The 23,105-nt window shown below is 35.8% G+C and overlaps 1 protein-coding gene across 1 annotated transcript in view; it reads right to left on the reverse strand.

Moving 5' to 3' along the window:
• Positions 1-5,950: 5,950 nt before the first annotated feature.
• The window catches only part of LOC140449378 (uncharacterized), a 35,162-nt gene continuing 18,007 nt past the window's right edge, over positions 5,951-23,105 (reverse strand). The window contains exons 4-6 of the mRNA XM_072542528.1: positions 14,019-14,133; positions 6,790-6,854; positions 5,951-6,052 (exon numbers count right to left, since the gene is read on the reverse strand). Coding sequence (XP_072398629.1) covers positions 6,035-6,052; positions 6,790-6,854; positions 14,019-14,133 — 198 coding nt within the window. The 3' untranslated portion in view covers positions 5,951-6,034. The remainder of the gene's footprint in view (positions 6,053-6,789; positions 6,855-14,018; positions 14,134-23,105) is intronic.

Raw genomic sequence — 23,105 nt, forward strand, 5'->3', positions numbered from 1 at the left:
AGCGCTTCTTGGCTATCAGCTAGTATGACTGTATCATCAGCATAGCGGAGATTACTAATAATCTGTCCAATAATTTTGATTCCATCTTCAGTGTCACTTAAGGCTCTATCGAAAATCGTTTCAGAGTAAAGATTAAAAAGGAGGGGTGACAGAACACAACCCTGTCATACACCTTTTTCGATTGAGAAATAAGATGTAGATTTCAGTCCTACTCTCACAGATGCCACTTGATTCATATAAAGGTTCTTTATGATTTTAAGGTCATCCTCATCTATCAAACGTTCCTGGAGCAATTTTACTAATTCTGAATGATTAACACAATTGAACGCTTTCTGGTAATCTATAAATCATAGGAAAGACATATTTTTGCTGATCTCTGCATTTCTGAAGTCGGACAGTTAAACTATAAACTGCTTCTCTTGTGTCAAATCCTTGTCTGAAACCGAACTGTGTGGGGCTAATGTCTCTTTTACATCTGTTGTATATTTTTTTGTGAATTATATTTAAGAAGAGTTTTAGGGCCTGGCTCAATAAGCTGTGGCAACTATTAGCGTTTGGCCTTTTTAGGAATGGTATAAAGGTTGATTGAAGCCAATCCTATGGTATTTGACCGGACCCATAAATGTCATTAAAAATATATAAAGAGGCGTCTATATTCTCTTCACTCAACATTGTTACAACCTCTATGTATATGTCGTCTAGGCCTGGTGCTTTTCCCCATTTGCTCTGTTTGATTGCCCTTACAACTTCTGACTTCAATATTTTGGGGGATGGTTCACTTTTATATTCACTTTCAGAGTTTCTTCTAGTGTTGTCTGAGTATAGTTACTGTGTGTAGTTTCTCCAATGTTGAAGTAGACCCTTGGGATCAGTAATTAATTTGTTGCCCTTTACAATACTGTTAAAACTGCAAGGGTTTGTATGACTTGTCACTTCTTTAACGAGTTTATGTATGTTAAAGTGGTCATGTTTTTCTTCCAATTCCTCCATTTCTGCACACCTGTCTAGCAGCCACTGTTCTTTAGCTTTGCGACACTCTTTTCGTATTTGTCGGTTAAACTGCTGATGTTTGGTTCGGTCTTTGTTTTTAAATGATCTGCGGTCGTTCATCATTGATAATATTTTGTCAGACATCCAATTTTTCTTTTTGTACTTTGGGAAGCGATCAGAGACGTGGTGGTGGTTACGATAGCTTTTTTAATACAATTCCATTTGTGTTCTATACTGGCCGGTTGTTAAGATCTTGCCGTGATATCTGCTATTGCCTCATTTAATTTTTCTGTGACTTTTAGTTTAACGTTGGGTTGTTTACATGGATTTTCTTTTAATTTTCTTAAGCTTAATTTTCAATTTTCCTACTACAGGATTGAAATCAGATCCGATATCTGTTCCAGGGTACGTTTTTACTCCTTGCAATCCATTTCTGTATCTTTGATTAATCAATAAAAAATCAATTTGATTTCTTTCGACTTTATCATGCGTATGTTGTGGAGACTGCCAGGTGTAAAGTCTCCGATGTGGCAGTTTGTACCAGGTATTGAATAATTTTTCTTCTTGACATAACTATATTAGCATATCCCCTCTCTCGTTTCGATTTTCTAAGCGTCCTCGCCCTATATTTGCATTGAAATCTCCCATGATTATAAGTGTCTGGTTCTTCTTGATCAGTTTCATTAACTCCTTAATCTTTCTGTACAATTGTTTTACTTCGTTTTCAGGCTTTTCCAAGGTTGGTGCATAGATTTGTATAATGTTAAGGTCAACAGGATCGGCTTGGACTTGTACTAGTGATGCCCTATCTGAGTATGCCATGAAGTTCCTTACTGATTTGTTTGAGGCTGTGTTAACTAGAAATCCAACTCCGTTATATTAATGGGGTAGGTTATTTCCTGAGTAATTTAGTGTCGCTTTTTCTTTAGTACACATAGTCTAGGTCGCATCGTTTCATTTCTTGTATTATGTTGTCTAGTTTACCGGCGGTGTACTTTTAACGTTCCAAGTACCCAGTTTTAGTTTTGAGGTTTTTCCCACTTTCGGGTGGTTCCTAGCATTGTTTTCTTCGCGGAGATTCTTAGCACCCCTTGGCCACTTAAAGCCTGCCACGGACTAGGGGCCGTAGCTTGCAATGTCTTTTCCATCCTTGTCTCTTTCTTGGGATATCCTTGGGGACCTTTAATACGGTGGTTTCCCATTGCCTTCCGTATTCTTATGCCATTGACATCCTTTGTTTATCCGCTTTTTAGATTTCTCGTCGTACCGAAGGTATCCTTCTCCGCCGTGATTGCCGTTGTGGTCTTCATCCGTAACCATGGACAAGGGACTCTAAACAGGTACTAGTTCCCCGGGTCAGGGACCTCCTGATTAACACACACATAACTTGGAAGCAGTAGCGGTTACAGTAAACATGGAACGAACAATCAATATTTGCTACATATATTTACCTCCAAATCAAACTATAGACCAAGAAGATTTTGATTACCTACTGCAACAAATTCCACGCCCTCGTATTATTTTAGGCGGTTTTAACTCACACAATCCTATATTATGGGGTTCAACAAAAACTAATGCTAAAGGTAAGATAGTGTGATATAGTATGACCTCACAAAATCTAAATCTGTTAAACGATGGTAGACCCACCAGGTTTAGCATCCAAACGAGTAGTCAGTCTTCTTCTTCTGGTTCCTATCCGTTTCGTATGTTGGAAATCATATTGGCAATCATGACCTTGCTCGCTGCGGCTCGAAACAGCTCCGTTAAGGTTTTCTCAAACCATGTTCTTAAATTCCGCAGCCATGATATTCTCCTTCTACCGGGTCCTCGCTTACCTTTGACTTTACCTTGCAATATAGACTGCAGCAGGGAGTAGCGGTGCTGATTTCTCATAACGTGTCCCAGATATTGCAATTTTATGCGTTTGATCGTAAACACAATCTCTGGTTCCTTCTTCATTTTTTCTAGAACTTCCTTGTTCGTGATCCTTGCTGTCCATGATATTCTCAGCATTCTTCTATAAAGCCACATCTCAAATGCTTCAAGTTTTTTAATAGTGGTGTCTGTAGGCGTCTTTGCCTCCGCCCCGTACAACAACACAGAGAAAACATAGCATCTCAAATGTCTCATTTTTGTATCTAGGGATATGTTGTGACTTTTAAAGATGGCGCTCATTTTGTTAAAGACCGTTCTTGCCTTTCCTATGCGGCACTTTATTTCCTGTACATTGCTCCACTGTTCGTTTATAATAGTTCCCAGGTAGCAATACTGTTTTACTCGCTCTATCTGCGTCCCATTAATGTATAGATGAGCCCCATTTATATTCTTCTTGCTGATAATCATTTGTTTCGTTTTGTGGGTATTAATTTTTAGTTCGTACTGTTGACTGTACTCGTTTATTCTGTCCATTAGCCTCTGAAGTCCCTCTAAACTATCTGCTATCACCATGGTGTCGTCGGCATATCTAACATTGTTTACTCTTTCACCATTTAGAAGGATACCTTCGTCTATTCCGTAAAGAGCCTCGTTAAAAATTTTCTCTGAGTACATATTAAATATCAACGGCGATAGGATACATCCCTGTCTAACTCCACGTAGTATTTTTATGTGATCTGTTTCTTCTCCGTTAATTTTCATGTATGCGGTCTGATTCCAGTATAGTTCTGAAATTATTCTGAGGTCTTTGTCATCCAGGTCTGCTTTTTTTAAAATGTTTATCATCTTTTGATGTTGAACTCTGTCAAATGCCTTTTCGTAGTCGATCAAGCACGCGTAGACGTCGCAGTTAACGTCCCTGTATCTTTGAATCAGTACCTGTACTCCGAAAAGTGCCTCTCTGGTACTCACTGCGTTAATAAAGCCGAACTGTCTGTCCGATATTTGTTCCTCGCACTTCTTATAAATTCTTCCATGGATGACTCTAAGAAACAGTTTCAACATGTGGCTCATTAGGCTGATTGTTCGATATTCTTCGCACTTTTTAGCCCCCTGTTTTTTAGGTATCGCTATGAAATCTGATTCTAGCCATTTATCAGGGATGATTCCTGTATTGTATATTTTATTGAAGACAGCCGTGATCCAATTTATTCCTTCTTCCTCCAAGAGTTTTAAAAATTCAGCTTTGATATTATCAGGCCCTACAGCTTTCCTGCTTTTCATCCGTTTTATTGCTTCTTCTACCTCGGATTTAAGTATGTCCGGGCCCGTCATCCTCTCTGAAAATGGATCAGTCAGCCATTGATATATCGTTTTGTGATCCAATGTTATCTCCAACACTAGAATGGGACGTTATCCCGTACCTATACCGAAGTGACCACTACCCTATTAAAATTGGTATTCTTCGATATCATCAAGGCGTACGACACGGTTTGGAGGTTTAGTATTATATCAAAGTTACACAAATGGGGAATCAGGGGTAATATGCTAATATTCATAGAAAACTTTCGTCAAGAGCTTTCTGTGTTCGCGTCGATAATTCCACTTCAACAAAAAAAAATCAGGAAAACGGAACACCTCAGGGGCCAGTTATGAGCCCAACCCTCTTTCTCGTTGTTATCAATGATATACTGGATCACTGCTCCCCGCTAGTTAAGAGAAGACTATATGCCGACGATCTGGTTTTATTTGCAAAGCCTTGTTTCTGGGGCATATGTCATTATTGGTCTTACACTGGCTTTATATATTCTTGACTTCATCTCAGTGTTACTGTGTCTGTTTCGCCATATAGTGTTATTAAGGCATCCTGCCAGTTATAATAACGTTAATTAGATTGCTTCCATCAATAGTGGAACTCTAGGGGTAGTTTACCCCCTCCATGAGTTTGATTAACTCGAACTCACTGGATACTCATAATTACTTTATTGGTTCTCTTAGTACAATAAGAGAGAGAGAGAGTACCCAGTTGATGGATGACAACAGTAGCTTCGACTGTTAACTCTTAATTCTTAATAATCTACTCCCGTTATTTTCCGGGTATTTAACTCACGTGCGTTTGTTTATACATTCATGTTTTTCTAATATAATTTGTACACATTATTAAATAAGCTTTTGATTACATTGCAAATTTCGTAGTTCATATTTTCAATGTCATAAACAAACAATCCCATTGAGCAATAAGCAATGAATAATGTTATTAAAAGGATTTTAAATTTTTAAACTGAATTGGGTTACTTAGATCTGATTTCTGGATGCTTAATTAAATCCCGTTACACAGTCTATTTGATTTTTGTACTTGATCTCACACTTCTTTGTCCAAGTCTCCATAGCTAGACAGTGTAATTCCTAGGTATCTTATTTCCATTACTTGTTCAATACTGATGCCATCAATTTCTATTTTACATCTGGTTGGTTCTTTGTTAACTACTATCGTTTTAGTTTTCTGAGATGAAATTGTCATATTAAATTCTTTTGATCTTATGTTAAATCTGTGGACCAGTCTTTGCAGACTATCTTTATCTTGGGCTATCAATATTGCGTCGACTGCATAACAGAGTATTTTGATTTCTTTGTTTCCTATTCCTTATCCTCTTCCTTTGTTTTTGATGCTTTAATCCATGATCAAATTGAAGATGAATTACCGCTCAATGAATCCCCTTGTCTTATTCTGCTGCCTATTTCTATAGGTTCTGTAAGTTGTCCATCTATTCTGACTTCCATTTTGTGAACTATTTGAGAAACTTTTGCGCAATAACTTGGTTAACTAGTCTTTTGATAATTATGATTTCTACTCTCCCAATATGATCTTCGTTTCTCGTATAGAATAGCAGATCACATGTTTTTAACACTTCTCATTAGTATAACTAAACTACAAAAATTGTTTATTTCTTCATCTGAACTCTTGAACTACAAACTTAAGCAATATTGTTATCAAACCTTATAGACATATCCTTATAGGCAGACAGCCATAGTGAATTTCGAAATAATAAATATTTAAAGGTAAATATAAAATAAAAAACATACAATTTTTTAAATGTATATTTAAAATATATTAATTTTTTCCTAACGTTTGAAAGCACCAGATGTGTTTCTTTAACCATTTGTGGCCTTACATGAAGGTGAAGAACTGAAATAAAAACAAATGTATTTTATCATATAAAATATACAAAAATGGAGCATATAAAAACTGTATTATTTTTAAATGGAAAAATGTGGTTCTGGTTTAAATTCACGATAGCAAAACTATAAAAATGTTATCAGCACATTGTGTCTTCTATCTGAAGTTCTTCATACTTGACTCACCTAGGACATGCCATAAAAACAATAGCGAGAAATAGGCTACAAATACGAACTCCTGAATTTCACACGCCTATTGAAGAATGTTTTAGAAAATCGGCAAGTATACTATACGGAAAGGTTTGATTTAGTTGCATGGTGCATAGTACAAGCGCTTTTAATAATAAATGAATTGGATGCATAAGTATTTGAAAGAAAACTAATCAAAAACCTCAAGTGTATTTACAAGAATATATAGAAAGTCAGTCTAACAGAGCAATAATTTTTTATTACTGTTTTCATGTAATCTAATCACTCCATACTAAGAATTGTTGAGTTGAAAATTCCTAAAAGAAGTAAAAAAGAAGACTAAAGAAGACATATTGTGAGTCGCTTATGCGCTTATGTAAAGGGGATTAATATTGCTGTGACCCAAGATATAAACTTACAAAGAAATGTAATTAGAGCATGATTACCGAAATTACTCTTTAAACAGGCATTTTTTCTATTGGCCAAATCATCTTTCAAAATATTGTTTCTTGTTTATCTGTTACTATTTTACTGATAAACGTTATATTTAAAACTTACGTCAGGATTTCTGTTGTAATTGCATTCGAGCATTCCAAAGATCTTGTCAATAATGGGCATCTTTTCTGAAAATTGAGAAATATCATTAGTAAATGTTGTTATTAATAAATGAATAATAAAGACTTGTTATCACACTTAAATAGACTTAAGTTTAAAATAATGAGAAGCGATTGGCTTTAGGATCAGCGCTTTCAATTAGAATCATATAAAACGATTCGATTTAGGGTCAGGACTTACGGTTTAAACATCAAAAATGGATCAGACCTTCCGGTTAAAAGCATAAGAAAGACATCATCAAAACGTACACCATATTTTATAAATTTACACAATGTTATGATTCAATTAACGGTCTGAAACTATGGAACGCAATGGTTGAAATGAGGACACCTAAGAAACTGGCTACGGTAGGGCGAATATATTTAAATAACTTCTATGCACAATTTAAAATAGAAGGTAAACCATCAAATGCTTTTTGCGTAAACTGTGAACTAAGACCGGAAGATCCACTGTCCGAGCTGACTAGCTGACCTAGTCACCTGGGGAGCAAAGACTGTTCTTGCCTTTACTGATGATATAAATGCAGTAAATAGCACAGTAATCAGTAGAAACTTGGGATATTTTTTTTTTTTTTTTTTTTTATTTTAAATTAAAGTGTCTCGGCAACTATGGGCCATTGACACTGGTACAAGTTTATTACAATATGTTTATGTTTACATACATATACAATCTGTTTATATACAAGTTAGGATACATTAATAACATCTTAATATAATTACACTAAGTAGTAAAGGTGACAGTCTTTTAGGAAACGAATTATGGCACTGTACATGTTTGTAGAACCAAGTAGATCACTTAAATTATTTTGAAAGTTGTAGTAGTCTCTTTGAGGTTTGTAGTGGACGCATTCTAGTAATATGTGCTGGACGGTTAAGGACTCATTACAATGTTCACAGCGAGGATGGTTTTCAGACGACATCAGATATCCATGAGTAAGACGAGTGTGACCTATTCTGAGCCATCTGATAATAATATTGTCTTTTCTGCTCATTTGTGGCATGGTGATGGAGGTAACAGTTGGTTGAATTGTGCGTAGTTTAGTATTTTGCACATTCCAGTGTGTTTGCCAAGTGCTTAGTACGTTGTTCTTGATACTGGCCTTTAGGTCTTGGTGAAGTTGTATGTTTTCCATATTTTCTAAGGAGCAGGCCAGTTTTGCTGCATGATCAGCGTTCTCATTTCCATTGATACCAACATGGGATGGTATCCAGATGATAGTTACTGAAACACCATTCTTTGACTGCTCTTGGCAGATACTGTGGATGCACTGTACAATGGGATGTATGGAGTATATATTTCTGATTGAGTCAATGGCGGAGAGAGAATCGGTGCATATTGCTAATGATTTCTCATTAGCAATGGGCGAGTCTAATGCCTTGAGTATTCCATACAGTTCGGCTGTGTGTATACTGCATCTGGGAGAAAGCCGATATGATGCTACTGTTGTATTTGAGGTACTGACAGCACAACCGACGGCCTGTTTTTCTTTGGAGGCATCTGTGTAGAGAATTTTGTCATAACGCTGTGTCTGTATAAGTTCCTTAAATGCTTGCACCAAGAGAGTTCTGGGCGTTTCTTCTTTTTTGTATCGGTTCAAGCTGGTAAGGACAGTAGGTAGCTTTTTGGTCCACGGGGGAATTCTGGACGTAGTAAACGGAGTTGTGAGTTTTAGATCTGTGTCTTTTAGCAAACTTTTTAAAATTTGTGATAGAGAATGTGCTCGAGGGTGACTATTATCTGGGACAGAGTGGGGAGTATTAATTAGTTTAATTACTGGGTTTTTTGGATTAGCAGAAATTCTAGAGAAGTAAGACAGAAGTAAACGCTGCCGTCTTATAAAAAGTGGAGGTTCTGAGGATTCGATATAAAGACTTTCAGAAGGACTTGATTTAAAGGCGCCGAGGCTAATGCGTAAAGAAGTGTTGTGAACTGTATTCAGACTTTTAAGGTGAGTATCGGAAGCAGATATGTAAAGAATGCTTCCGTAATCCAACCTAGAGCGGATCAATGTTCTGTAAATTCTTAAGAGGACTTTCTCTTCTGCCCCCCATTGATGATGAGCTAGAGTTTTTAAGATGTTGATTCTATTTAGGCAGTTTGTTTTTGTATTCTGTATCTGATCTCTCCATGTGAGTCTTTTATCGAATATTACTCCTAAGAATTTGTGTTTATCAACAACTTGAAGAGGAGAGCCATTTAGGTGAAGTAGAGGAGGGTGAGTGTGATGTCTTCTAGAGAAGTTTATGACTTTAGATTTTCCAGATGAAAATTTAACTCCAATTTTAGTAGACCAGTTATGAAGATTGTTAAGAGTGTTTTGGAGTAAAGAGCATGTGCTCCTTGTAACTTTACCTTGGCAATAGAGAACAAGATCATCTGCATATATTGAGTATTTTATTGGAGGGAGAACAAGAGATTTTATATCGTTAATGCTAAGAAGAAATAGTGTGGGGCTGAGAACTGAGCCTTGGGGTACTCCATTTTGTGAGATATGTGATGTAGATGTTTTCCCGTTTGTAACTACTTTGAAAGATCTCTCTTGTAGGAAATTGTTTATAAAGGTGATAATATTACCCGTTAAATTGAGTTGCTCAAGTTTTCTAATAATGACAGCTCTGTTTATTGTGTCAAAGGCGCTTTCTAAGTCTAAGGCAACTGTGATGACTTCATTCTTATTTGCTATAGCTTGGGTTATTTCTGTATGGAGAAGTACCAGGTTATCCATCGTACTTCGATTGGGTCTGAATCCCGACTGTGCTGCATCTATAAGATTATTTTCTTCAAGAAACCAAAGCAAACGTTTATTTATCATCTTTTCTAGTAGTTTGCACATTGTGCATGTTAGTGAGATTGGCCTGTAGGCACTGGCAAAGTTAGAAGATGAGTCATTTTTCTTGATCGGTATGATAAGCGACTGTCGCCAAAGACTCGGAAAGCTTTGGCTGAACCATATCTTATTGTAGAGCGCAAGTAGCTTCAAGAGGGTTCCTGTCTGTAGATGTTTGAGAAAGATAGACGGGATGTCATCAGGACCTGCAGATGAGTTTTTTATTGATGAGATTGCCAACTTTAACTCTACTTCTGTGAAGGCGAGGTTTATTGGATTGATTTGAATAGGGTTAGGTGGTGAGTGGTTTGTGGGGTACGAAATGGAGAGTTCAGACTTAGTTTTGTTTTGAAAGTATTTGGCTAGCGTTTCGGTTATTTGGTTATCATTTGTAATGATATTATCTCCATCTGTTATTGCGGATATTTTACGATATGTTTTTAAACCTCTCATTTGTTTAATTTTTGTCCACACTTGAGCGGGAGGAGTATCTGAAGTTATGCTGTTAACGAATTTTTTCCAGGATTCTTTTTTGCTTTCCTTCAGAATTCGTTTGGATTTTGCACGCATTTTCTTAAAATGAATAAGATCTTCGATGCTACGAGTTTTGCGATATCTATTAAGGGCCTTTTTGTATTCTTTTATTGCGAGTTTACAGGAGTCGTTCCACCATGGGACGGCCTTTCTTGAGGGATTTATGGTGCATTTACCTATACATCGGTTGGCCGCAGTTAGAATGCAATTTGTAAATTGCTCTACGGCAGCGTCGATGTTTTCCTTAAAAATAATTTGGTTTGAAAGGTCTTCAAGAGTGTCACTGAATAACCTCCAATTTGCCTGGGCAATTTTCCATTTATTTATAACTTCCGAATTTTCGGGTATATGACTTGAGATTAAAATGGGGTAGTGATTGCTATCATATAAGCTATCTAGTGTTTGCCACTGAAGCAGAGGAGCGGTTCCAGGATCGCAAAAACTTAGATCTATGCAAGAAGAGGTTCCAGACTGGATGTGGAAATATGTGGGGCTCCCTGTATTCAAGAGGTTAATGTTAGAGTTGCTTATAATATCTTCGATGTGTTTACCTCTCCCAAAGGTGCGCTGGGAACCCCATGTTGTGCTGTGAGCGTTAAAGTCCCCAACTAAGATGAAAGGGTTTGGCAGTTGTTTTATGAGGTCGCTTAATTCTGATCTAAATAAGTTGTAGTTTGGAGGAATGTATATAGAACAAATAACTATCTTGTTGGGACACCATGCGGTTATCGCAATCGCTTCTAGGCTTGTGTGTAAGTCAAACTCTTGATGGAAGATATCGTTGGAAACAAAAATAGATGAACCGCCACTTGCTCGTAGGTGTGTGGGTCTTAGGAAGTTGTAGCTAGTGTAATTTTTTAGGTAGGGGTTATGATCTTTGGTGAAATTGGTTTCTTGAAGACAGATAAACTTGGGCGAGCAGTCCGATATAAGTTTTTGTAAATATTCTAGCCTGGGGTAAAAGCCATCGCAGTTCCATTGAATTAGACTTAGCATAGTGTTAGTATTAATAGGAGCTGAATTGAGAGGATTGGGATGGTTGTGAGCTGTCAGAATTGTAGTTATCTTCGTTAGAATCGACGGAAAGATTTGGACTGGGCGTACTTTCGGGTTCTTCTGGATCAGTGCCTAAGGCTTTTATCAGTTTTTTAGTTAGACGGGTTAGCCTGTTTTTGATAGACCTCTCCTGACAAGTTGGGTATAATGCTTGAATGTTAGAAATTAACCCTGATACATTTTCTGTAAACTTAAGAGCTTCAGCGTAGGGGTCACTACAGCCGAAAGTGTTTTCGACAAAGGCTATCAAGTTTTCTAGAGGAATAACAAGTGATTCTGAGGTTTGCTTAAAGGATTCTTTAATAGCGTCTTTTGTTAAATCGGAAAGGTAACGTTCTGATGGTGAACTTGTTCTGAGTTTCTTTTTTGGTTTCTTAATGTCTCTACTAGGGGGAGGCATGATGTTGTCCTCGGACGGATTTGCGACCGAGATGTTATCGGGAATATCAGTCTGCTCACTTGTACTCTCGATTTCAGAGTGGCCACGTTTGTGTGTGGGCGTTTTAGTCATTATGGAATTGTTTGGTTCTGAATCAGACATATGTGGTGATGTTGCGGGTTGTATAGAAGACTGTGGTGGTAAGGGATCTATTATCTGGGTTGATATTAACGGCTGAGGCTGGGATGTTATATAATTAGGTGGAGGATTGGGACAATTTGAGGCAATATGCCCTGACTTCTTGCATATGTAGCATTCCATTTTGTCTGTGGACAAAAATATTCTGTTTTCATTACCTTCGAATGGGATAACTAATGAAGTTTGCAGATTGAAATTGTCATCAGAGGTAAAAACATATACTTGCCTTCTAAAGCTCATGATGTGCGAATATTCATCGCCGGGGATACCTGCTCTTAAAAATGAGACGGGGGAGGCCAGTTGGAGCCCAAGTTCTTTTATAGCATTTTCTGCAAGGTCGTGTGGTATACATGGAGATATATTGGATATTATTATTCTTTTTGTGGGAGAGACTAGCCTGCGAACATTCATCACAGAGTTTCCTACTGTCAAAGTCGGATGGGATTTTAGAAGTTTGTCGACGAGTTCTGAATTAGTTAAATATATACAAATTCTGTTATTAGATATTCTGGATGCGAATAGGATATGTTTGGGACCAATAGCGTCACCTACTGCCTTGACGTAATCGAACAACTTTAGATTTTCATCGGCATGCAGTACTATGGCTTGATCCCTCTTTGGAAAAGTTGATCTGGGAGTTGATTTGGTTGCAGTTGCATATGAGGAAGTTGAAGTAGAATTATGCTGAATATTTTGTGACATCTTGACAAGTTGTGAACTGTAAGGATCTGATGTGAGAACTGTATTTGTTATCGGTACCCTTGTAGTCAAAGGTAGACGAGAAATTTATTTATATGTTAAATTTAGTTAGGTTTTATGTATTTTCTTCCAAAAATACATATTAGGTAGGCCTACGCCACTGGTAGCTGACCCAGTTATTGAAGAAATTACTAATTTGCTAATTAACTAATCGTTCCAAAAAAAAACATGCAATTAGGCTTATCGATACATACGGTAAAGTCTGGTCTTACTAGTATTTAAAAGTAGTTGTTTGGTTTCACAAAAACACTAAAACTCGGAGCAAAACACTGATACGATGTTACCTCGTTCAAGTACACACTCGGAATCCTGGGATATTTTTAAGTTCGGAAAGAAGTTGCATTAAATATTGGTTTAAACGTAAAAGACAAACAGTCACGTACAAAAGCTAATCATGCACTCCAACAAAAAACGATAATTAATAAATTACTAGTGTGAGAAACAATTCATTGAGTTATTTATGGTCCTTGCAGAGGTATCATTACAAACAAATAGAGGCGCAGATACAATAATGAAGTAGTTGTTTTATTGGGAAAGAAAAACGTGGTGATATACATTAAGTCCAATAGACTAAGATGGGCAGGACATGTGGGACAGAGTAGGGACATCCGACTAATAAACAATGTGTTTTGGCAAAGACCGGAAAGGATCCGGAAAAAATGGGGTTAAGACAGTAGAAAATACTATTACAGAACCGACAATGCTGGCAGGTAAAAACTTGCCTGGCAGGGTATTTTTACTTCGGACCCAAACACGGAATGACTATTCCATCATCAGTGCTTTTCCTTAAACAAGTACATATTACCACTTTAATTAAAACATGAAATGCCCCTAGAGATGCTCTAGGAGCGAAAGTACTTGGCAAGATTTAATAAATGAACTGTGCTCGATATCTACCTTTATTTAATAATCCAGTTACTGAGGCTTAAAATATGGTAATACCTCCGAATTTTTTATAACTGCATCGATTTCTTTGAAAATTTCAAATTAAGCTTATCTTACCCTCCACTTCAAAAGTTAGATACGCTCTAGGTGCGCTTTTTGTTTTTAAGGGGTGAAAACTACCCCTTATTGAAGAAACTGGGAAAAACACAGATTTAATTATTTTATGCACTTAAATCTTGTTTATTTGCATAAGCTAAATATTGTAATGTGTTCTCCAATATGAAAATTAACTATTCACAATTTTAAACCCTTAAAACCCTTTAAAAACCCTTAAAAGTTGCCAACCTCAACAGAGATAGCACATAAGAGGAGGAAAGAAACCAGCAATTCCATGGGAAAGACATATTTGGACAAAAAAGGAATACGAGAGGATAATGCCAAGATAAATAATGCCGCTTAAGGCCTTAAAGGTGGTAAGCTAGTTGTTTTATAATAATAGGCATACAATTTTTGAAGTTTTACATCTACACTTACTGTAATTTCTGAATTGTGAAGCACACATCAAATAACCGATGTATTCTTCTTCCATCAGTTTCTTGGGCATATAGAGATCCAACATAGCCTTGTTCATAATCATATCAGTGTTAAGCTAAAAAAAAACAGTACATATTAATAATTTTTAAGTCCAAAATCCAAAAAGAGAACTAAATATTGTGATAACAATAGTGTAAAAAATGTTATTTTTATCAAGTTGTCTATTGAGTCTTATCAAGTCTATAATAAAACTAAAAAAATTCCTTTTTATTAAAATATCGATATTTTGCTAATGGTTTATCACCTTTATCAAAAGTACTTCTTCTTCTTTTTAAGTGCCATGCCTATGATCAAACGTTGGCTATCATCATGTTTGTTTATAATAAGTTCTTGGAATGTTTTTCTATAAGCTGCTGCGCAAAATAGTTATTCAGCTGTCATATCGTACCATTGTATAATATTGTGATTAGCATTGTCTAAACGTGAAATCTCCAATATATTAGTAACTTTATTAACAATGTTAAAGTTCCGAATAATTATATATTGATTAGTTTAGATGTTGTGTCACTGTTTACAAACTTACCACTAGATGCTATTCTGAACGGCATCAAAAATAACTGGAACAGCATCTCTCCGCATACCAAGATCAGTTTAGATGATTCATAAGAATTTTAACATGTATATTTGACTCTAACATCTTTTTGTTCAATGGTAATTTTTTTAAAAGCTCTGTCAACTGTATAAGGAAACACCCCTGTCAGACTTCATTAGAATACAAAGATTGCAATGGGCCGGACATGTGATACGAATGGGAGAGGATAGGCTACCAAAACGAGCACTGAACGCCAGAATGCAGGGAAAGAGACCAGTTGGAAAGCCAAGAAAGCGCTGGGAAGACACAGTAAGCAGCGATGCACAAGCACTTTTAGGAGTCCGTGTATGGAGAAGAGCAGCCACAGACAGACAAGGGTGGAGGCAAAAAATAAAGGAGGCCAAGGCTCATTTTGGGCTGTAGTGCCGTAGAAGAAGAATTTTTTTAAACAAATAGGGTAGAGTCGCCTAAAACGGGGACGCAGGGTAATATGGGGACTTTCAAAATTTTAGTAATAGAGTGGGAAATTGACCGCCGAACGACGCGTGGGTGTTGTTAGTTACCTACTAACCAGTTTGCAGTCAGTAATCCAGATGTGAGCTTATGTTTGTTTTGTGTACAGTCGATCCAAGATTTTTTGTGATTTGTTTACGATTTCAACCTGCACTGTTGGTTGGTGTTAGCAACGTACATTGAAATAATCAATTTCGGTAAGTAGACCTTTGTTTCCGCTGTCTTTAAGCTACATTTTGACATAATACTCATTTAAAAATCTTAGCATTTTAGCTTCGATACGCCATATTTTTTTAATTAAGTCATAAACAGGTCAAATGGGGAAGGTAAGGGTAGCTCAAAACGGGGACGTCCCCATTTTAACCTATGGAATATTTTAATGGTGATTAAGTAATTTTACTAGGTACCTAGGTAAAACTACTTTTGACAAATTATTTACATATAAAAGTATTATTGAAAAAAGTTTAAGTCTATACAAAAATTACTAGGGTAAGCATTTATGCATTGAATTGTCTAAATAATTATGTTTTTTTAAGAATTCAACATGGGTCGTTATACAAGAAAAAGCGACAGACAGAGTTGGTCCAAGGAAAGTATGATGGCCACCATTCAAGAAGTGTTAGAAGGCAACATGAAAGAAGAAAATGAACTTGTGGATTATATTTTATATTTAGAAGAAAGATTGTTTGGCCTTAGCTTAACAGATTTAAGAAAACTAGCTTTCGATTTAGCCGTTAAAAATCACATTCCCCACGTGTTTAATGAAGATAAGAAAATGGCTGGTAAACATTGGCTTTATGGCTTTCTAAGGCGGCACCTCCAATTAGCATTACATAATCCTGAAAAAACTTCACTGGCAAGAGCAAAAGGTTTTAATCGAGCAGCAGTAAAGAAATTTTTTGATTTGCTTGAATCTTTATATACGCAACACAATTTATCACCCAATGATAACTACAACGTAGATGAGACCGGCATTATGACTTTACCTAACAAGCCTTTCAGAATCCTGCTCTGCGTGGTAAAAAGCAAGTGCGTTGTTTGTCCTTAGCAATACGAGGTGAACTGGTGACATTAGAAACCTGTATGAATGCTGCAGGGAATTTTATGCCAGGGATGTTTGTATTTCCCCGTAAAAAGCAAATCCGCTCTTAATGGATAGTGCCCCACCAGGGTCATCTGCAGTGTATTATGAGACTGGTTGGATTACCAAAGAAAACTTTATTGTATGGTTTAAAAAGTATATTGAGTTTTCTAACCCCTGACCTCAAAAACCAGTGCTGCTTATTCTTGATGGTCACAGTTCCCATACCAAAAGTTTAGAACTCCTTCATCTTGCTCGGGAAAATAACGTTATATTATTATGTCTTCCACCACACACCACACATCGATTACAACCGCTCGATGTCTCATTTATGGCACCACTTAGTACATTTTATGCACAAGAGGCTAAAAAATGGTTGCTTAATAACCCTGGCAGGGGTGTTACAATTTATCAAATTGGACAACTAGTAAATGCTGCTTTTTCAAGAGCAGCTAATGTTCAAACCGCAGTGAAGGGATTTGAAAAAACAGGAATATATCCTGTCAATAGAGATGTATTCTCTGATTACCTGTTTGCCCCGTCAGATACCACAGAACAACCAAACTACAATTATGAGCAGCAGATATCATACGCCACTATTACCAACGCCACAAACAATAGAACAGAACATTCTACTTTTTCAAGTGGAACTGTGCCTTCTAACGACGCTTCTCCTGAGCCTTATAAAGAAACTTCTCCTGAGCCCTCTACTTCAACATGTGGGTCTACGTCACCCAAATCAGCTTTTCGGGTTTCACCAAAAATGTTGATGCCCCCACCCCAAGAAGAGGAGAGTGTGTGTGTGTGTGTGTGTTTGGTGAGTTGGCTTGGAAACTAGTCCTTTAGCCACAGAATTGTAATGTAAGATATTAGTTTTTAAATAATGTAACCAACTTTAAATAAAAAGTTACATATTAGTTCGTATACTTCTCTACTATCTAAGGAGAGTAAATGGGTGATGTTTATGGGAGTCTGAATTTTAAGTTTTGATAGTTTTGAATACAGCTGATCTGTTTCATACCTATGTTTATCGCACTTAAAAAGAATATGGTTGATGTCACATTGTGATATATTATCGCATGAGCATACCCCAGAAGGGATAATATTTAACTTAGCCAAGTGAGCTGGGAATGCACCGTGATTAGTTTTCAGTCGAGTAATTGTGGCTGTCAACTTCTTTGGCATTGCATATTTGAAAATATAGTCAACATCTTGTGGTAGGGTAGGGTGGATAGTATAATATTGATTATTTGAATTCGTTGCTATGTTTTTCCATTTTTCTTTCCAATTTATAAAAATTTTGTTATAATAATGTTGTTGTAAGTCCTCCAATGTAAATATGGGAATATAGAGTCCAACATGGGTCGCATCTTTAGCAAGCTGGTCAACCAGTTCATTTCCCTCGATACCTATATGACTTTTAACCCAAATAACTGTAATATCTTTACTATATATTTTATTTTTAATAGCACAAAGAATATTATTTCTTTTATGTTGAGTCATATCTGAGTTTAATCCTTTAATGACCGATAATGAATCTGATAATATTACTGCTTTATTTAAATTGTGTGAATCTAGCCAATCTAATGCTTTTTCGATAGCTACCGCTTCAGCAGTATATATTGAACAATGTGATGGAAGTTTAATTTTCAAAGATTCGCTTTTATGTGGAATGTAAACTGCGCAACCTGTGGCACCATCCTCTTTTTTGGAACCATCGGTATACATTATTACGTGATCATTATAGTCACTTAATATGGATCTAAGTAAGACAAAGTTTATTTGTGGGAATTCTGTGTACTTTGGTATAATGACTTTTGGTTTATTTAATGTTACCTGAAAATTAGCTTTATATATTGGTAATCTTTTTTCTTTGCCATAGATATTAGGATACTCATTAGTTTCTAAGAAAGCATCAGCAAGTGGAGGAGAATTTTTTATGCGCCAGTATTTATTTGAGAGGTTTTCAATAGATAACTCATACAGTTGACTAAGTAGATTATTATTATTTAATCTTAGCTTCAGGATATGTTTAATTGCCATAATTTCTCGACGATTTTGAAGAGGTATTTCATTACTTTCAGCAAGTAGTACAGGGCAAGGAGTAGACTTCATGGTGCCCAAGCATATTCTTAGACATTTAAACTGAATGCGGTCTACAGTTAATAAGTGTGTGTTACTGGCGGCACCATACAGAATGCAACCATAGTCTACAATAGATCGCACGTAGGCTCTGTAAAACATCAATGCAACTTTGGGGTCAGCACCCCATCTTCGATTAGTAACACATTTAAGAATATTAATACCTTTTTCACACCTACTTTTTATATATTCCACATGTTTTGACCATAAGAGTTTGGGATCAAGAAGAATGCCAAGATATTTGTATTCTTTGACAATAGGTATATCATATCCAGACAACTTTATTTTGTCAGGCGTACGAATCCTATGTCTAGTGAATATCATTGTGGCTGATTTGTCAGGGGAAATGGTCAGTCCATGATTTTTTACCCAGTTATTAACGTTTTGCATGATGAATTCCAGAGCCTCCAGGCAGTCAGTATACGAGTTACGCTCTGTATAGATGCATATGTCATCAGCGTATTGGATGCAATTGATTGTGTTGTCAAAAATGCCATGAATACTTGCTGAAAATATGTTGAACAATAACGGACTTAAAACTGATCCTTGTGGAAGACCTGTATGAGCAATTCTAGGACCGTGTAGTTGGTTTAAATGATCTTTAATATATATAACACGATTATTATAAAGATGAACAATATTAGTCGCTATATTTTGAGGTAATCCTATATCATATAGTTTTTTGTGTAAAATGGTTAAATTAACAGAATCATATGCCCCTTTTAGGTCTAAAAACAAACAAGCAAGATAATTGTTTCTGGAAAACGTTATTTGAATGTCGGTAACTAAATGTGATATTGCATCCAGTGTACCAACACTAGCCCTAAATCCATATTGTGTACTTGGAAGGATACTATAATGTTCTATAAGCCATTCTAATCGAGTCTTAATAAGTCTTTCAAATGTCTTGCATATGCAAGACATTAATGATATCGGTCTGTAAGAAGAGGAGAGTGTTTTATCTTTATTAGGTTTAAGAATTAAACAAATAACTATTTCTTTCATATGATCCACATATCTTCCATTGAAAAGCCAATCGTTGAAAATTGTTAGTAAACTTTGTTTAGCTATAAGAGGTAATTCATATATTATGTTATAAGTAATTTGATCGCGCCCCGGAGCCGAGGACTTTGAAGACTTGAGTGCAGCCTCAAATTCTATCATATCAAAACTTTCCTGGAAAATATTGTATTTACAAGTTTTACTGTTATCCTGAATAGGAAGGTCAACATATGGCGGAGCAAATTTGTCGAGCAACTCTTCTATTAGTTCATTTGGCAGGGGATATCGTCTTGTACGGTAATTTTTATTCACTAGTTTATTAACAAAATTCCAAATTTTACTGATGGGAGTATTTTTGTTTAAAGTATTTACAAAGTTAATCCACGAACTTTTTTGTTTGTTTGTAAAGAGGAGTTTACTTTTGGCTTGAATTTGTTTGTATTTAATATAGTTTTCAAAATTTGATGCTTCAATGTATCTTTTGTAAGCAACTTTTCGTGAAATGATCATATTTTTGCATTCATAATCCCACCAGACTGGAATTCGAGATTTTGGCTGAAAGGAATTTTTGATATTCATAGAAAATGAGGCAGCATCGTCAATTGTCTTTAACAGGAAGTCAAAACGTTCCGCTGAAGTGATATTATCGGTTATATTTTCGGATAATGTTTTTTCTATATGACCTTTAAAGATATTCCAGTTTGCTGAAGACTCTTTCCATTTAGATGAAGGAATTATTGTACATGGGTGATAGTCCAAGTCGATAGTGATTACTATAGGTAAGTGAGTTGAACCCAGAGTATCGGGAACAGGATCCCATGTGGTGTATCCAATTAGATTTGGTGTAACAAGGGATAGATCCACCATTGATGGAAGTTCATTAGGTCTTGTTACTTTGGTCGGTCTACAGTCGTTTAGCAGAACTAAATTACTGTTATCTAGCGCGTCTACTATACACTTGCCCTGAGCGGAATCCTTCAAGGAACCCCACCTACTGTGGTGTCCATTGAAGTCCCCACCAATGACAACCCTACCACTAAATTGAGTTAAAAGCTTTTCCCAATCTCTATTATTGACTATTACTTTGGGTGGTTTATAAATACAAACGATTACCAATTTAATTTGTTCTATAAAAACTGCACACGTTTCAATACCTTTATTAAAGTTTTTCTTTACATTAATTTCAGTAAAACAAAGGTTATTTAATATGAGGATGGCTACACCACCGTAACCATCAGGTCTATCGCTTCTGATAACGTTGTAACCTGTTAAACCAAAATTTTTATTTTTAGAAAGCCATGTTTCATTAAGCAGAATGACATCAACAACATTGTGCTCGAGATAATTAAGTAAACTAGGTTTATGTTTATTTATAGATTGACAGTTCCACTGCAGTATGTTAAATGTCCTGTTGTTCCCCATCGCTTTCAATATCTGTTAGGTTGTTCAACATTTTTTCAATTTCTTCTTTTGTATTTTTTTGTAAGTTAGGTAAAAATATTTTAGGGTTAATTTTCTTGATGATATTTTCTATCAAGGCTGGAATTTCATTGATTATTTTACATTCTATTTTTTCTTTATACGCCATAAACTCGTCCCTGTAGGGATTAGGGATTATAGGTTGGGATGAGGTGTTTGTAGCATTGGGAAATCTTGGGAAAGTTGGTGTCTTTTTGATCGCAGTAGGAGAGATAGCTTTACGCTTGTTTCTTGTTTTTTTAATGGTAGGTACATAGGATTGATTTTGATTTGTACCTTCAGGGATGTTAGGGGTTAAGGCGGGGAAATTTTGTATAGTATTGAGGATATCGAATCTATTATTTGTAGTTACCTTGGCGTATGAAGGATTGTTAGCTATGGTTTCTGCCTCTTTAAAGGTAGTGTTTTCTAAAGCCATTATTGATTTTATTTTGTATTGGTGTTTAAATGCAGGACACTGTTTAGAGAGTGAGTTGTGTTCAGTGGAGTTGCAATGTAAACAAAGTAGAGAGTTAGTGCATGTTTCAATATTATTATGAGTTTGACTACATTTTTTACAACGATTTGATGTTGATTTGCATTGCCGAGCAGTATGACCGAAACGAAAGCAATTAAAACACTGAACAACCGGATATATATATTGTTCAACATTAAACCTAACCAAGTCTAAATTAACAGTCTTAGGAATGCTATTTCCTTCAAATGTCAAAATGACCATCTGGCGAGGTACAAGAACTGTTTCATTATCCGAATCAATTATTTTCCGTTTTAACCTTTTTACTTCGACAACATTTTTATCTGAAACAATATTTTCTAAAATATACTTTTCATCCAAAAACGTATTGACTTCCCTAATAATTCCCTTCTTTTGAGTAAAAAATGATGGAATATACGCTACAAGTTTATTATCCCTAATAAGCTCATGTTCAATTAGAGAATTTGCGCAAGTATAAGTTCTAAAAATTACTTTTACCTTATTTCTGCCAACAGTTTTAATGTCTAGTACATCGTGTTTAAAATATTGGTTTTTAAATAGATAATGACCGACACGTACTGGTGATAAACGGGACAAGTTTTTGTCTGTAGATTCTACAAAGACATTATAATACCCTGAATCATTTATTTTATATCTGTTATTTAAATTAATATACCTTTTGTCTTCCGTATCCATTAATGATATATTATTCTGGGGTGGCTCAACACCACCCCCCGATTCACTCATAATAATAAATAATTAGATCCTACCTTTTTTGAAGATCGGTTGGTTTATTTTCAAATTAAATACCTATTAATTTGATAATAGCACTAGTTAAGGACCCGGCACAGATTTATCGAACGATGTTCACCTGTTAACTGTCCAACGAATACTGTCAAGAGGAGAGTGTAAAAAAGGAATAGTAACAAGAGGAAATGTAAAACTGTCATATTAACATAGTTACCATACAAGGCTGAACTAGAGGCCGAAGAACAGGAGCGCCAAGAGAAACAAGAAGGTAAACACAAAAAAGACCTTTTCAACAAAAATAAAAAATCTGCGACTTCCAGTGATAATCTATTAAAGAAAAGAAAGACTAAAGAACCAGCCCTGCTACTACTCAAGAAAATGAAACAAAACAGTGGTTTGTCTATCCAAAATAAGCGTAAAAATAAAAAGTGTCAGGCTGAAGATTCTGATACGTCCTGTAATGAAGACGATGAAGAAGAAGACGAAGAAGCTTGGATTTTTTGTAACGAGATGTACAAAAACTATTTCGATCAGAAATGTTGGATTCGGTGCTGCAAATGTGGTGGCTGGGCACATGAAGCTTGTTCAACCTGTGAAGATGATGATGACACTTTTATATATGCGATTTTTGTTTATAGTTTGATTTTTATTTTTTAATACTGTTCATACTGTCATACTGAACCTACTCTATAATAATAATCAATACTTCATTACATGTTTAATTAAAAAATAACCTAATATTTCCATGAACCCCATTTTACCCACACTTTCTTGAAAAACGAGGTATTTGCACATTTTAAAAAATGTTTATTTCTGTCTTTACGTAATTTTTGTTAAATACTCAACATCTGTTTTCTGGTACCTAAAGACACACTTTAACTACATAATTGTGTAAAATATTTTATTTATTACAAATTTTCATTTTATGTCACAAAATGTGATGGGGTCCCCATTTTGGGCAACTCTCCCTAAATGGCACTCCAATGGGCAGCAAAATATCCCCAATACTATGTAACTTTGTTTTGGATGAACTTATAAGAACGTGTAAAGAAA

Source organism: Diabrotica undecimpunctata, chromosome 9 (assembly GCF_040954645.1).
Source record: "Diabrotica undecimpunctata isolate CICGRU chromosome 9, icDiaUnde3, whole genome shotgun sequence".
NCBI classification, from domain to species: domain Eukaryota; kingdom Metazoa; phylum Arthropoda; class Insecta; order Coleoptera; family Chrysomelidae; genus Diabrotica; species Diabrotica undecimpunctata.